The sequence below is a fragment of the Stenella coeruleoalba genome (assembly GCF_951394435.1).
Source record: "Stenella coeruleoalba genome assembly, chromosome: 16".
In the NCBI taxonomy this organism is placed as follows: domain Eukaryota; kingdom Metazoa; phylum Chordata; class Mammalia; order Artiodactyla; family Delphinidae; genus Stenella; species Stenella coeruleoalba.
In genome coordinates, this window is record NC_137162.1 from 6,085,968 (window position 1) to 6,099,752 (window position 13,785).

At 45.1% G+C, this 13,785-nt stretch overlaps 1 protein-coding gene across 1 annotated transcript in view; it reads left to right on the forward strand.

Annotated features, from left to right (window-relative positions):
- ADAM12 (ADAM metallopeptidase domain 12) overlaps positions 1–13,785 on the forward strand; it is a 392,674-nt gene that overhangs the window by 58,400 nt on the left and 320,489 nt on the right. Inside the window, exon 2 of the mRNA XM_079899866.1 lies at positions 2,960–3,096. Within this exon, the coding sequence (XP_079755992.1) occupies positions 2,960–3,096 (137 nt within the window). The remainder of the gene's footprint in view (positions 1–2,959; positions 3,097–13,785) is intronic.

Genomic DNA, 13,785 nt, shown 5'->3' on the forward strand with positions numbered 1-13,785 from the left:
ATGAGTCCTATTAAATGTGAAGACATTTTCTCTAGGTCGCTGAGGCCTGGGTGATAATCTTCCATGCCTTCGAGCACTGCGGCCGGAATAGCCATGAAAACCGTGGCGTCTTCTGCGGCTGGGTGGTGGGTGATCCAGAACTCCGGTTTTAGGTTTAACAAGCCTTGGGCAATTGGATTTGCGATGAAGTACTCAATTTAACAACCTACTTGCATTGGAAACTTAGGCTAACAGAACTGCCAGGAGTAGCTTATAATCAAATTGGTTTGTTTATGTAGAGGAAATTTGAAAATGTTTGCAGTCACTTTCTGAACAGTTTTACCTGACTTTTCAGAAGATTAACATGTCAGCCGGGGTAACTCTTGGCACGTGGCATGGTTTTCACTGGCTGAGGGGAAAGTTCAGACGGATCTGCCGTTTTCACCCCATAATTGTGGGTATTTCAAAGCCTTCTTAATCCAATTCAAACAACACACCAGCACTCTTTCAAGATAAGTTCAGTTAATTGCACTTAGTCCTGCTCTGCAGGAGCTGTGTAACTGGATCAGAACTCACATTGTTTCAGTAAATTCCAACATGGGAATCCCACTGAGGGTCCTGAGTAGGAGACCCGGGGCTTGGCAAAGCTTAGAGAGCAATGCCGATAAAACCAGCTGGTGTTCTTCACGCTTCCTGTGTATGACCTACCTCGGGCCTCCCCGCCCTTTGCCTCGTTTTATGGAAAAGGAACGCACTTGCTGACCATCTGCTGACATGTTCTTTCCGCGGCTCTGGATGGGGCTGGAAGGTTCTCATCTTCACGTCTCATTTCTATGCTTCCCATCCCAACAAATAAAGGTCTTTCCTCCCTGTGCATCAGAAGTAGCCCCCCCCCCCCACTCTACCACCACCTTGTTTTTCTCATTAAATTTTATTTTGAAATCATTTTAGGTTTACAGAAGAGTTACAAGGACAGCATGGGGTGTCCCTGTAGCCCTGTTGTTTCAGGGTCCTGGTTACTCTCTGAAATGGTCTTGTTCATTCAGCCGTCTCTCTCCCAATATAATAATACAGGTCACGAGGGCAGCTTGATGTGTGTCCCTCTCTTAGATATACAGGATGGAGAGAACCAAGTGTGCTGGGACGAAGCTGTATTTAAGAGACGAGGGTCTCCACAGTGTAGGCAGAGGGGGCTGGCTCCAGGTGACAAGAGGGTGTCCTGGGCTGAAGCAGGAAGAATGGGCTTTTTGAATGGAAGGCATCAGGTCTAGAGGGCCCATCACAAGGCGAGCACTTAATAGATAGTTGGTGAACGAGTGAGTGAGTGAATGAATGAACAAACAGATAAGTGGGCCAACGACTGGACCAGGACTGATGGCTAATACGTGGTCGCGTTGGTAGTGATGCTGGGGTGTGTCTTACTCCAAAACCCATGCTTGTAACGACTCTGCACCATCTTGGAGCACATTGAAGGGCATGAAATCAAGCCACTGGGTGAAGTTCATTTATTCAAGGTCTCTGTGCGATCAGTGACTGCCCCCTCTGCAGCCAGGAAAGACTTCTGATGAATTCCATGCAGACAGCCATTCTTTCCTCCATCCTGCCCTCCACTGATGTCCACAGATGTCACCACCTGGAGCCAGCCCCCTCCGCTTGCACGGCTGGAACCCTCATCTCTCCAACACAGGTTCATCCCTGAAAACTCAGCTCATCCCAGCCCTGAGACCACAAGGCCTGCTCTCCTTGCTCCCCGGGCCCATGGTCCTCTCTCTCCCTCTAGTGCCCCATGTGGCCGACAGCCCCAGCTCATCCCCTCTGCCATTGGCCATAGTCCCAACTTTCCGTTCATCCTTGGTCCCTTGGCGCTCAACAACTGAGAGTTTTAAATGCTTCGTGACCAGCTTGAGAATTTTCCAGAGAGGCTGTGTCAGACAGTTAATACTCAAGTAGTAATCCTTTTGTAACCTGAATAGAACTGCAGACTTCCACACGGAGGATGATAAAATGGTGTGGATTTAAAAGTATTTGGGGACCTGTAAAATGTCTAGGATTAAAATTTCAATACCATTTGTGCCCAAAAATGCGAACTCTTTAGTAACTTGAAACTGTGGTGTTGTGACTCAGGTCTGAAAATTATGAGTCCTGGTTGAAGAAATGGGAATAACATGTGAGGAATCAGCTCCTGTCCTTTACCTTGAGGGATAGACTGTGGTCGCACCGAATAGCAGGAGGGTGACCTCACAGGGGAGCTAGCCCGGAGAAATTACCGTATTTGTTAAGAAAGCAGTACACTCCCCGGAGGAGAAAAATGTTACCCTTTCCATTAGGATTGTTTATGGAAATGGGGCTACACTGGACCTGGGTCAGTATATTAGCTGGTTTGACAGTACCCCAGGAAACAAGATCACATAATAGTTGATAGAACGACTTGATTTTTTTTTTTTCCGTGAACCAGTCTAGTCAGTCTGAACTTGACAAATTAATTTTGTCTATAGAATCACTCCCATAAGCACATAAAATTAGCCTCCATGAGTACAGAGAGCAGAGTTGGCATTGTGTTGAACTGATTCGCTGGAACTTAAGTAAATGGATTTAGTCTTAATATAGCTAAAGCCCTGAGACTTTAACTAGAGCTGATCTTAGGCAAAGCATTAATTCATCATTTTAAAAGTCACGGCTCGTGGGTTTTTGTTGCTCGTCGAAGGACAGAATTATATACTTTGACGATGCAAATCACCCAGCCCCATGCCACAGGGCTTGAAGGAAAAAATTAGCTCTTGTTTTCTTTGTTACAAGATTTTTTATGTTCGACTGACAGAGAATTAATCAGTTTTAACACTTGACTATGATTTAATAGATTATGGTGTTTCCCTGGCCTTATTCAACTTCCAGATATTTTCATTGAGTCATTGATGTCATACTTCTGATGCTAAACTCTTCCGGACTGGAATAAGCATGGGGATTTTCCTTTGTGTTGTAGGGGTGAACTTGGGAAGCAGATTCGTACCTTCCGTGCAACAGGCCGGCACGAGGGACGGGAGAGGAGCTTACGAAGTGGTCAGTGCCTCTCTTTTGAATGGAGGCCCGTGGAACCCAGTGACAAACGCAGACACAAAGGTCAGTTTTTTTGGTTTTGTTTTTCTTCTTGACTTTTCAATGACTGAAGTTTAAAAATCACATTAACTGCATTAATATTCTCTTATTCAGGTTTTGTCTTTATTTTAATTCCAACTTTATCCTTCCTTATAAAGTGAAATCTTCATTATGAAGAAGATAAAATACAGACTGGTTTTGATGTGACAGTTCTGATGAGTCTCTCAACACTGTTTGTGTCTGTGGAAGCTTACTTTTTCAAGCACACACCAGGGATAACATTTCCAGATATACAGCTTTCAGCTCATTTTACCTGAGTGCTGGATCTTTTTCTATATTCGTGTCTATTTCATTAACATTTCAGTTTTATCGATCAATTACTGGTAGAAACATTTTAATGCAACTTTTTAAATTTATTTATTTTTGGCTGTGTTGGGTCTTCCTTGCTGTGCGTGGGCTTCCTCTAGTTGCCGTGAGCGGGGGCTACTCTTTGTTGCGGTGCGCGGGCTTCTCATTGTGGTGGCTTCTCTTGTTGCAGAGCACGGGCTCTAGGCGCTGTGGGCTTCAGTAGTTGTGGCACGTGGGCTCAGTAGTTGTGGCTCATGGGCTCTAGAGCGTAGGCTCAGTAGTTGTGGCACACGGGCTTAGTTGCTCCACGGTATGTGGGATCTTCCTAGACCAGGGCTTGAACCCGTGTCCCCTGCATTGGCAGACAGATTCTTAACCACTGCGCCACCAGGGAAGTCTCTGTAATGAGTTTTAATGCAGTTTTATGCTTTGTTTACTTTGACACATGTTTGATTTGAGTCTTCTATGATGTAAAAGAATAATATAAAATAATTGAAATATTAGTGATGAAATTTCATATTTTGATGAGTTTTGTCTGACGAATATAAGTGAGTTTCTTAAATTTCAGAATTGTTGGAACAGTTGGAAAGGGATAAAATCTATAGAAATATGAGCTCTTTGGAGAGATCATACAGATGGCTTTGTCCTTGTGTTATGTGGAACTATTTTTAGAGTATTTTTTATAATAGAAAACAGATTTTTTTAAAAGAGCAGTTGAGATTGTGAAAATGGTCTGTAGTGTTCTGGAAGGGCTGCAGTGGGCCACCTTTGTGTCCATAATGATAATATGATTTACATCATTATTTTATTTTCTAAAGAGGCTTTCAGCTGAAAGTGAGCATTCAGAAAGGTTGGGTTAAAGGAGCCAAATGCCAGATCTAAACTTTTTCAGTATTTCTGCTTCATGGAGACTGTTGCAGCTGGAATATACAAAGTATAAGTCAATCACGGTGACACTGATTCTGTTTCCTAGATGAAAAACTTAAGACACTAAAGAAAATTTCATCATGCTACTAATTTGCAAAATGAGAGACGATACGATAGATTCAGAAAAAGAGAGGTATACTGTGTTGTAAAGGAAGTATATCTTTAACATATTCATAGGCACTAATTAATAATATAAAAATATGGAACAATCTAAAGTTACCTGGGTGGTGGAAGCCTTCATGGGAGTTTTTCCCTGGTGGTAGGGTTGCCAGATTTAGCAAATAAGAGTACAGGATGCCCCGTTAAACTTGGACGTAGGTAAACAGTGACTATTTTGGGGCATAAGTCTGTCCCATGCAATATTTGGGATATTGTTGTTTATCACAGTCCGGATTTAACTGCCGTCCTGTGTTTTATCTGGCAGCCCACCTTGGAGGGCATCAGAGCAACAAGCTGATAAAGGTTCTCAGTATGCCTTTGGAATGGACTAGTTCAGGTTGGCTCTAGTTTCTGACCTCCAGCTTCATCCTTACTACCAGCTAGCCACCTTGCAGACATCAGGAGGCATACCAGAGGGGGAACTGGTACATCCGCCCTGGCCAAGCTGACAACCTGATGGCCGGGGGCCACCAGCACCATCTTTGTAGAAAACTAGGAAAAGCCATTGTTGTTTGATCGCTGTCCCACCTCCTCTAGGGGTCTGCATCCAGGATTAGAACCAGGCAGGAAGTAGGCACATACCTAGTGGCTAAAATAACTCCAGGTCACTGACATTATTTAAGGGAACAGCGACCTGGGTGGTTTGGGGAACAGCATCTTGTCGTAATGCCGTGGGGCTCATCTCAGCATGTGGCTGTGGAGTCAGCCTTATGGCTCTGTAATTACCATGTTCCCCCTTAATTGGTGGTTAACCACTAAGACCTTGCATGAAAAGGGTGCATGTAAATGTCTATTAACGTGCGTGTACCTGCGTGCCGTCATTCTTCACGGGGTAGCTGTGTACGTTTGTTGTGGGAATAAGGGTTCTGCCAAGTGGCGTGTTTGTGTACGTCTTTCTTCGTCATCAAAATAACAGTCAATGCTGTAATTTTATTTTATTTAAAAAAATTTTTTTGGGGGGGATTTATGGAAATCTTTCCTTTATTGTGCATCTTCAATATCTAGGACCAGTATCCCGTTTTCTCCATCCTGAATTCCCCTCAGAGTGCACAGCTGGGGGCAGCTGCAGTGGCTGATGCCTTTTTGGCCACAACATCTTTTGTTCACTAAATGGCAGGGGACAAACTCTGCCCGCAGCGCCTCATTTTGGTCATAAATCTGACCAACTTTTGGGAGGCACATCATGACCAATTTTGTCCCATGGTGCTAAGAAGGCTTATTCCTACCTCGAGGAGGATTCTGTGGATAGGCCACTCAACGTGCTAATTTTTAGATTAGGCCCTGTTGACAGTCTAAAATTCTCTGGATCTCCCATCTTACTAGTCTATTATGATCTGGGAAATGTTTTCCCTTGTTCCTTCTTCCCACATCTAGAGTTGCGCTATTACAAATATTCTACGTAGAGGTATATATATGATCGATGGCCTCAGGACATTTAGTCATCATTACTTTGTTGGAGGCCTCGTTAAATATTGAGTAATGCAAGAGACAGCAATCTTATAAAATAGATGGGATATAAGTAATACTACTAGTAACTGTAATTTTAAACTGCGTTAACGGGGCGTATCTTCAAGTATGCAGAACATACCCACTTCATGAATATTTTTGCTGCACAACTATGCCTGCAGGACCTTAGAATACAGGCTTTTAGGTTTGCAATCCTGCTTTCCTGCTCCCCTGTTTCATTCCTTGCTGCCTTCTTTCCATTCAGCCAGTCTTTGACAGTTTGACTTAATTGGTCTGAGGGAAGGCCCAGGCATCAACTTGATGCAGGCAGAAGTACTCAGATTCTCTTTTTCTCTCTCTCTCATCTATGATGGAGATATATCCAAATGGGGTATTATTATGTCCTGTACAAATCAAGAGTCAAGGCATCATTGCCACTGATCACGTAGTTGAAAGAACAGAGCATGGGGAGAGAACATGACCTTGTGTGCATCGGAGAGCTTCCGGCATTTTGTTTGTTTACTTGCCGTTGTTTTGATCTATAACCCGAGTATAAGCTTATCTGCTCTTTCCTCCCTCTTAGGGTCATTGTAAGAATGAGATGAAACAATGGGTGTGAAAATACATTAACTAAAAACTACCACCCCAATGTAAGGTGATATGGAGAGCTTAAAGTTTCTTTAGGGACCAACCTCCAATTTCATGTCCTAAAAAAATTTACTCTGGATCCAGGGAAGACATATCAAGATGGGGTTGATTGTGAGATGACCTCAGTTGAGCTCAGCCTTTGAAGACTCCAGGAAATTTCCAATTTCCAGCTTTCTCACAGGAGAATGAAACGATGGAAATAGTATGTGAAATGGAAAGTAAAAAGGCAAAAGGATTAGAACATGAAACCAGAGCTTCCCATAGCATACTGAGGATCTGAAAGATCAAATAGCTGCTAATTAAAATGGCAGAGGTAGAGTCTGCTGCATTGATTTCCATTTGCTTTGTTTCACGGATGAGAAAACCAAGCCCTGTTTTTCCCCTCAAATAACCATCCCCTTTCACGCCTCCGCAATCAGCCTTCTCCTCGGAGGGGTCGTCTCATCTTCCCTCCCCACCTCCTCCCCCCCCTCCCCCTCCCGCAGGTCCTCTGCAGCCCTCTGTAGCAGCTTCCACTCCCAGCACTTCATCACGACCGCTCTTGCCAAGGTCATGGGTGGCCTCTCAACCTCTGAAGCCAGAGCATGCCTCTCGCTCTTTATTTTACTTATCTTGACGCTGATTCACTCTCCTTTGAAACTCTCACTTCCTTTGGCTCCTGAGACCCTGTTCGCTCTTGTTTGCTCTCGTATGTTTTTTTTTTTTTTTTTTGTGGTACGCGGGCCTCTCACTGTTGTGGCCTCTCCCGCTGCGGAGCACAGGCTCTGGACGCGCAGGCTCAGCGGCCATGGCTCACGGGCCCAGCCGCTCCGCGGCATGTGGGATCTTCCCAGACCGGGGCACGAACCCGTGTCCCCTGCATCGGCAGGTGGACTCTCAACGACTGCGCCACCAGGGAAGCCCTTTCGTATGTTTTTAATTCTTGCCTTTGCTTCCTCTTCTCGGCTTTGCCCCTTAACTGTTGGTTTCCCCTGAGTTTCTTCCTCGGTGCGTTTCTGACTCAGGGCTCCTGCTGGGCGTGGCATTCCGTCCTGCGGCCTCACTACCCACCTGTGCAAGGGGGGGGGGCGGGAGCTCCCGTGAGTGACAGAAGCAGCCACCGCCCACACACGGGCTCCTACGATGTGGGGCGTGGGTCTGATCCCCTCACCGTCGTCCTCCAGCATACACCGACTGACAGTCCACATCGCCCACCCCGCTCTGACGCCTGAGATTGGGTCACTGGCTTCCAGTGGATTTTACGCACCTCCAGCCGGAAGTTCCCAATTGCCTTAATGGACTGTGTCCCGATGTGGAAACAGCCCCCCAGCCATGTTCCCCACTTTGTGTAGTAGCCTCTGGAAGATAAGATTGTCATCCCCCAGCTCCCCTCAGATCATGGGCTTGGAGACATCTCATCCTTCAGACGCTTCTCACGGTATCTGACTCAGGTTCCTTCACTTGGTACCCACTGTGGAGGCTTAGCTCCCCACTCTCAGCCATCCTGCGCCTCCGTGGCAGCCTGTTGCCTAAATATGCCATGTTCTTTACTGCCGTGCAGAACTGGCATTTGCTTTGTCCCTGCCACCTGTGTCCTGCTCATTCCTGAAGCCCCAGCTTAACCAGCACCTTCTCTGTGCAGCTCATTCTGACCTCCCCAGCCACGTCTGTCCTTCCCAGACCTTTGTCCTAATCAGTCATCTCCGTGACGTGCAGGCCCACCACGCACACGCTTCCCTCGTGTGCATTGAGCCTGCGGACATGGCAGAAACAGAAGCTAAGGACATGCAGCTTAACTCACACACCCATCCTCTGATCTCCCCAAGGAGCGTGTGGCCGGGGGATCGGCCGGGGTCGGGGGGAGGCGTGATGGGACATCGGGTGTCTGCTGTTTCCTCTCTTCCTCCACCTGAAACAGGGCAAGTCTCTCACTCCCTGAGAGCGGGTCTGGTTTTTCAAGTGGATGTCGTTACACAGCAGGGACCCCAAAATAAGCAAACTCAACTGTGCTCAACCCAGCGGGGTTCAGGAGAGAAGAAATGGCCACATTGAACTTACAGAAAAGCACAAAAACCATAAGGTACTTAGAAGATTACTGATAACTCTGCCTTGGGTACCGCTTCGCCTTCTGTGCTGGCTTTAGACGCTAACTCTGCGAGACTTGGGACTCAGCTCTTTGGCATGGATCATACCGTGCTGTCATCACTAGTTTATATCTGTGTTTCTCTCACCAGCCTGTGCCCTCCCCGCGGGTGGTGGCCTCAGCGTTATTCCTTCCTTGTCCCTTAGTGCAGTGTTTGGCATCCAGTGAGGATACGGGCTCTGAGCCTTCCCCTGTGCCTGGGGGCTGGGTCGCTCACTGGCGTGGAGGTGCCTCGTGCTACAGAAGATAGAGGGGACAAAACTCAACCTTTGCATGTTATTCAAATGCCAGAGGGTGCCTGGAGAGCTTCTCCGTTTCTGCAGAGAGGTACAAACCACTCTTGGATGACCTGGACTTTTCAGACATCGCGGACCCCCTTGTAGCGAGTTTAGGTTCTTTTAAAATCGTTTTGGAGGTCTTTTATTGCTTGGAAGAACGTGACATTTTTCTCTTTTGTGGCTGCTAGGGTTCTACCTGGAATAACTCCCCACGTGTGCCTCTCTGTCCCAGTCCTAGAGAGGATGAGTTTCCTCTTCTCTAAGGGAGTATTCTGGTCACTGCAGGAGTTGCTGCAGGCCAGCCGTGGTGCCTGAGCTTGGCTGAGTGAGCTCAATGGTTAGCCTTTTGACTTATGGAACGTTGAGCTTACATTAGCTTACAAGCCAGCCAGTAGCGCTTCCTCTTAGGAAATGATGTTATTAAAATACCTCATGTGAGGCTTCTCATAAGAAAAGTACAGTGGCTCCAAAGTTGGAACATTATTTCTAGACTGTACGGTCTCTTAGGATGGTCTGTTCTCTGCCTCCACCCCCTGTCTCTTAACTCCCATTGGACTCCCAACCCTACCCCTTGCCTGACAGTCCCCATGAGCCTACGTCTGCCACACAGGAGGCTCTCGTTCCGGCCTCACATAACCTACCTAGCCAAGATTCTGCCCACCCTTCTGGGAGAGGGATTAGCGAGATAAAAGGTGGCACCCCTATATCTTTGGGAACTCAGCTGTTTTTTAAGAGTTGATGGCAGGCAGAGTGGAAGGAGAAAAGGCTTTGGAACATACAGAAATGGCTTCACACTCCTGCACAGCCTCTGCCTTGCTGTGTGATGTTGGGCAAGTGACAAGCCCTTGCTGAGTCTGTTTTCTCATTTGTAAAGGAGATGATGATGGTTCCCCTGCTGTCTGACATAGTGCCCCCGGCGTGCTCAGTAAATCTCAGCCACTCTCCTTTCCCTTCATTCATTCTGGCCTTCCTCCTTACACTAGGGCAGGGCCCCTCAGCCCCAGCCCTGTTGCCACTGTGGTGGGTAGTTCTCAGTTATGTGTGTAGGGGAAGGGGGCTGTTCTGTGCGTTGTAGGATGTCTGCCAGCATCCCTGGTCTTTACCGTGAGATGCCAGGAGCACCCTCCCCCCCAGCCAAGTCAACTCAAAAGGGCCAGGGCTGGGGCGTCGGGGGTGTGCATAATTCCCCAGGTTAAGAACCCCTGCGCTAAGAGAACGCCGAGAAGGCTAAGGAAACAGTTACTGAGGACCTTTGCTTTGGATGGAGCCCCAGGGCAAAAATTGGCAAACTTTTTAAATGAAGAGCTAGACAGTAAATGTGTTCAGCTGTGTGGGTCCTATGATCTCTGTCACAGCTACTCAACTTGGCCACTGCCCGTAAAAGATAAAAGCAGCTGTAGATAATGAGTGAACCGGTGGGTGTGGCTGTGTTCTGATGAAACTTATTTGTGGACATTGTCATTTGAATTTTATAATGTTCATGTGTCATGAAATATTCTCCTTTGATTTTTCTTAACCATTAAGAAATATGAAACCATTCTTAGCTCTGCCCGTGGGCAGTGGGCTGGATGTGGCCCTCAGACTGTAGTTTGTGACCTCCCCGGGCTAGACATACTCTAGGTATGATCACACCAGGTGCCCCCAGCAGCCCTGCAAGGTGGATGTTGTGTGCACTTTGTAGGTGAAGATGCAGAAGCTCACAGAACGGGAAGTGACAGGGCTGACAGCTAGATTCTGACGTCTAGTCTTTCCGGAGCACTCGGCTGCCTCCCAGAAGATCTTCAGCTTTCTTTCCCTTGTGCGTTGTATCGGGACTGGTTCATCAGTCTGGACTCCAGAGGCAAGGTCTCGGCTCAGAGGGCCAGTGTGGAGGCCTCTGGCCAGCGCTGCCCCCGGCAGTCAGTCCTGCCCTCCGAGGCAGCCCTGGCTTTCTTCAACCGCGTGTGAGGGCTTCATCCGCGCTCCCCGCCAGTCCTTTCAGTGTTCTTGCTTCCTCTTTGGTCAGCACACAAAGGGCAGGAAGAAAGCCAACACGTTGTGCTTGTTTCCACTGTGTCCCCCCTTCTGGTTGCTCGCCACTCAGTCAAGGAGGGCTCTGGGCTACATTTCCACAGTGGTCTCTGCTAACTCATTTATTTCTTGTGACCTCTTAGCAAAGGCCTTAATATCATTTTCCAAAAAGTTGTCTATTGAATCAGGTCTCCCTACAGTTTCTGCAACTTTTTTTCCTTCCCCAAGCTTGTAGCATCATTATAGAACTGGGTCTTTTTTTAAAAGTTATATTTTAAAATAACAGATGTGGATAATGCTAGGAGATAGAGGGGTTTGCATTATTTAAACAGAGAGACGTTATCAAATATATATTTTTTATAATCCTTGGGTAAGACTCTCCATGTTTGACTGATGTGTTGAGCATATTTGATATTAGGAGAAAAAGAGTTGGATGATGAATTCTGTTTTCAGCTTTTCATCTGTTCGTCCAAGGATATGTAAGTGTCTGCTGTGTCTCAGGTTCAAGGTCAAGTTACTGTGACCCAAGAATGGGTGAGGCTCTATCCTGCCCTTGAGGACCTCAAAGTTTAGTGAACTAATGGTTGTAATAAACTTAATTAAGTAGTTAATAAGAGATATGTAATTTTTAAAATAAGTGATTTTAGAATAGCTTTATTTCTTTTTCAAGAAGTTGCTTGATGCTCATTTTCTTACTTTTTTAATTGAAGTGTAGTTGATTTACAATGTTGTGTTAGTTTCAGGTGTACAGCAAAGTGATTCAGTTATACATATATGTATATATATGTCTAGTCTTTTTTCAGAAAAAGAAAATCAGAGTAGCTTTAGATTTACTGAAAAATTGCAAAGATAGCATGGAGCCGTCCCCTACTCCCCACACCCAGTTTTCCTATTAGTCACATGTACATATTCATGGTGCGTTTGTAACAATTCATGATATATGGCTTTTTATAGTTTAACCTGAATTCTTTTAATAAGAGAGAAAGGTCCCGGAGATTGAGGACATTTAGAAGAACATATAATTTCTAGAAAGGACGATAATTTATAAATCAGAGTTTAGACTAAAAAGCCTATCTTCCCAAGAGAGAATTCATGTGTATCAATATTTCATTTCACAGTTTCATATCACGTGAAGGCTGAGGAAGCCATTGCCTATGCCTTGACTCTAGAATTTCTCTGAAGTTAAAACATAAACAGGGAGGACTGTTCCTTCATAGTTGCTCAATAAACAGTCCTGATGGTGATGAGGCTGTTTTGTTCCATTGAAATTTAAAGCTCAGATTAAAAAAAAAAAATCCTCCTATTTTTTTCTTAAAAAGTATGAAATATTTTTAAACTTATCATGAGAGTGCCGACAACCAAGTGCATAAAATCATGTTAAAAACAACAGAATTGAGTGCTATTATGTGCCTTTGACATAATGCCTATGTAGAGAGTTCGTGTGAGATCTTCCTTTCGTGTTGATTAAACATACTCATGAACCCCCCATTTCTCACACACATCCCTGTAAGCATAAGATGTGTGTTTCTCAGTGACGTATACCAGCATTTTACAATTGGACTTTCATTACTGCCTGCCTAAAGAGAAAAATTAAATTAATCAAACTTTGAATTAAATTTCTCTTTAAAGAGGGAAATTAAACACTAAGGAATAAGATTTTGTTGGGTAGTTTTAAGCTTTGGAGTGGAGTAAACCATTGTAATACCTAAGAATTTTCACCTCCTCCCCAAGTACCAATTTTTGCTCCTTTGAGGGCAAACATCCACCCGTTGAGAATGCACGATGGGCACCGCACATAAATGGGCAAAAGGAAGTGCGTGTCTCCCAGGACTCCACGTGTTTACAGCAATGTGCCCATTGGAGATTTGGGGCAGGTAAGAATAGAAGTTGATTTCTCCCTCCCTCAAAGGCTGCTCTTGTTAGATTTTCTTAAATTAATTTTTATTGGAGTGTACTTGCTTTACAATGTTTGCTTTTGCTAGATTTTAAAAAATAAGTGTTTTATATGAGAACAGTTGTCGATTTACCAAAAAAATTGTAAAGATAATACAGAGATCCCATATACCTCACATCGAGTTTCCCCTGTTATTAACATCTTAAATTATTGTAGAGCATTTGTCACAGCCAACATTGACACATTGTTATTAGCTAAAGTCCATGCCTTATTCAGATTTTCCTAGTTCTTACCTCATGTCCTTTTTCTGTTCTAAGAGTCCATCCAGGTACCACGTTACATTTAGTCATCATCTCTCCTCAGGCTCTATTTGGCTGTGGCCGTTTCCCACACTTTCTGTTTTTGATGATACTTTTGATGATAATTTTGAGGGATACGAGTCAAGGGTTTTGTAGAATATCCGTCCACTTGGGTTTGTCTGATGTTCTTCTCCTGATTGAACTGGGCTTATCTGCTTTGAGGAGAAGTCCACAGAGATGAAGTACTGCGCCTGTTCTACCACATCGAGGGCACATACTGTCAACAGGACTTGTCACTGCTGATGTCAACTCTGACCAGCTGACTGAAGTCACGTTTGTCAAATTTCTCCACTGTAAATTTCTTTTTCCCTTCCTTTCTATACTGAATTCTTTGGAAGGAAGTCACTGTGCACATCCCACACTTAAGGAATTATGCTTCACTTCCTTGAAGGTTGAAGCAGCTACGTAAGTTGTTTTGAATTTTTCTGCATGTGAGAGTTGTCTACGTTCCCTGTTTATTTATATAGTCAATTGTTTATTTATCTAAGCTTGGACTCGGGGGTATTTATTTTATATTTTGTG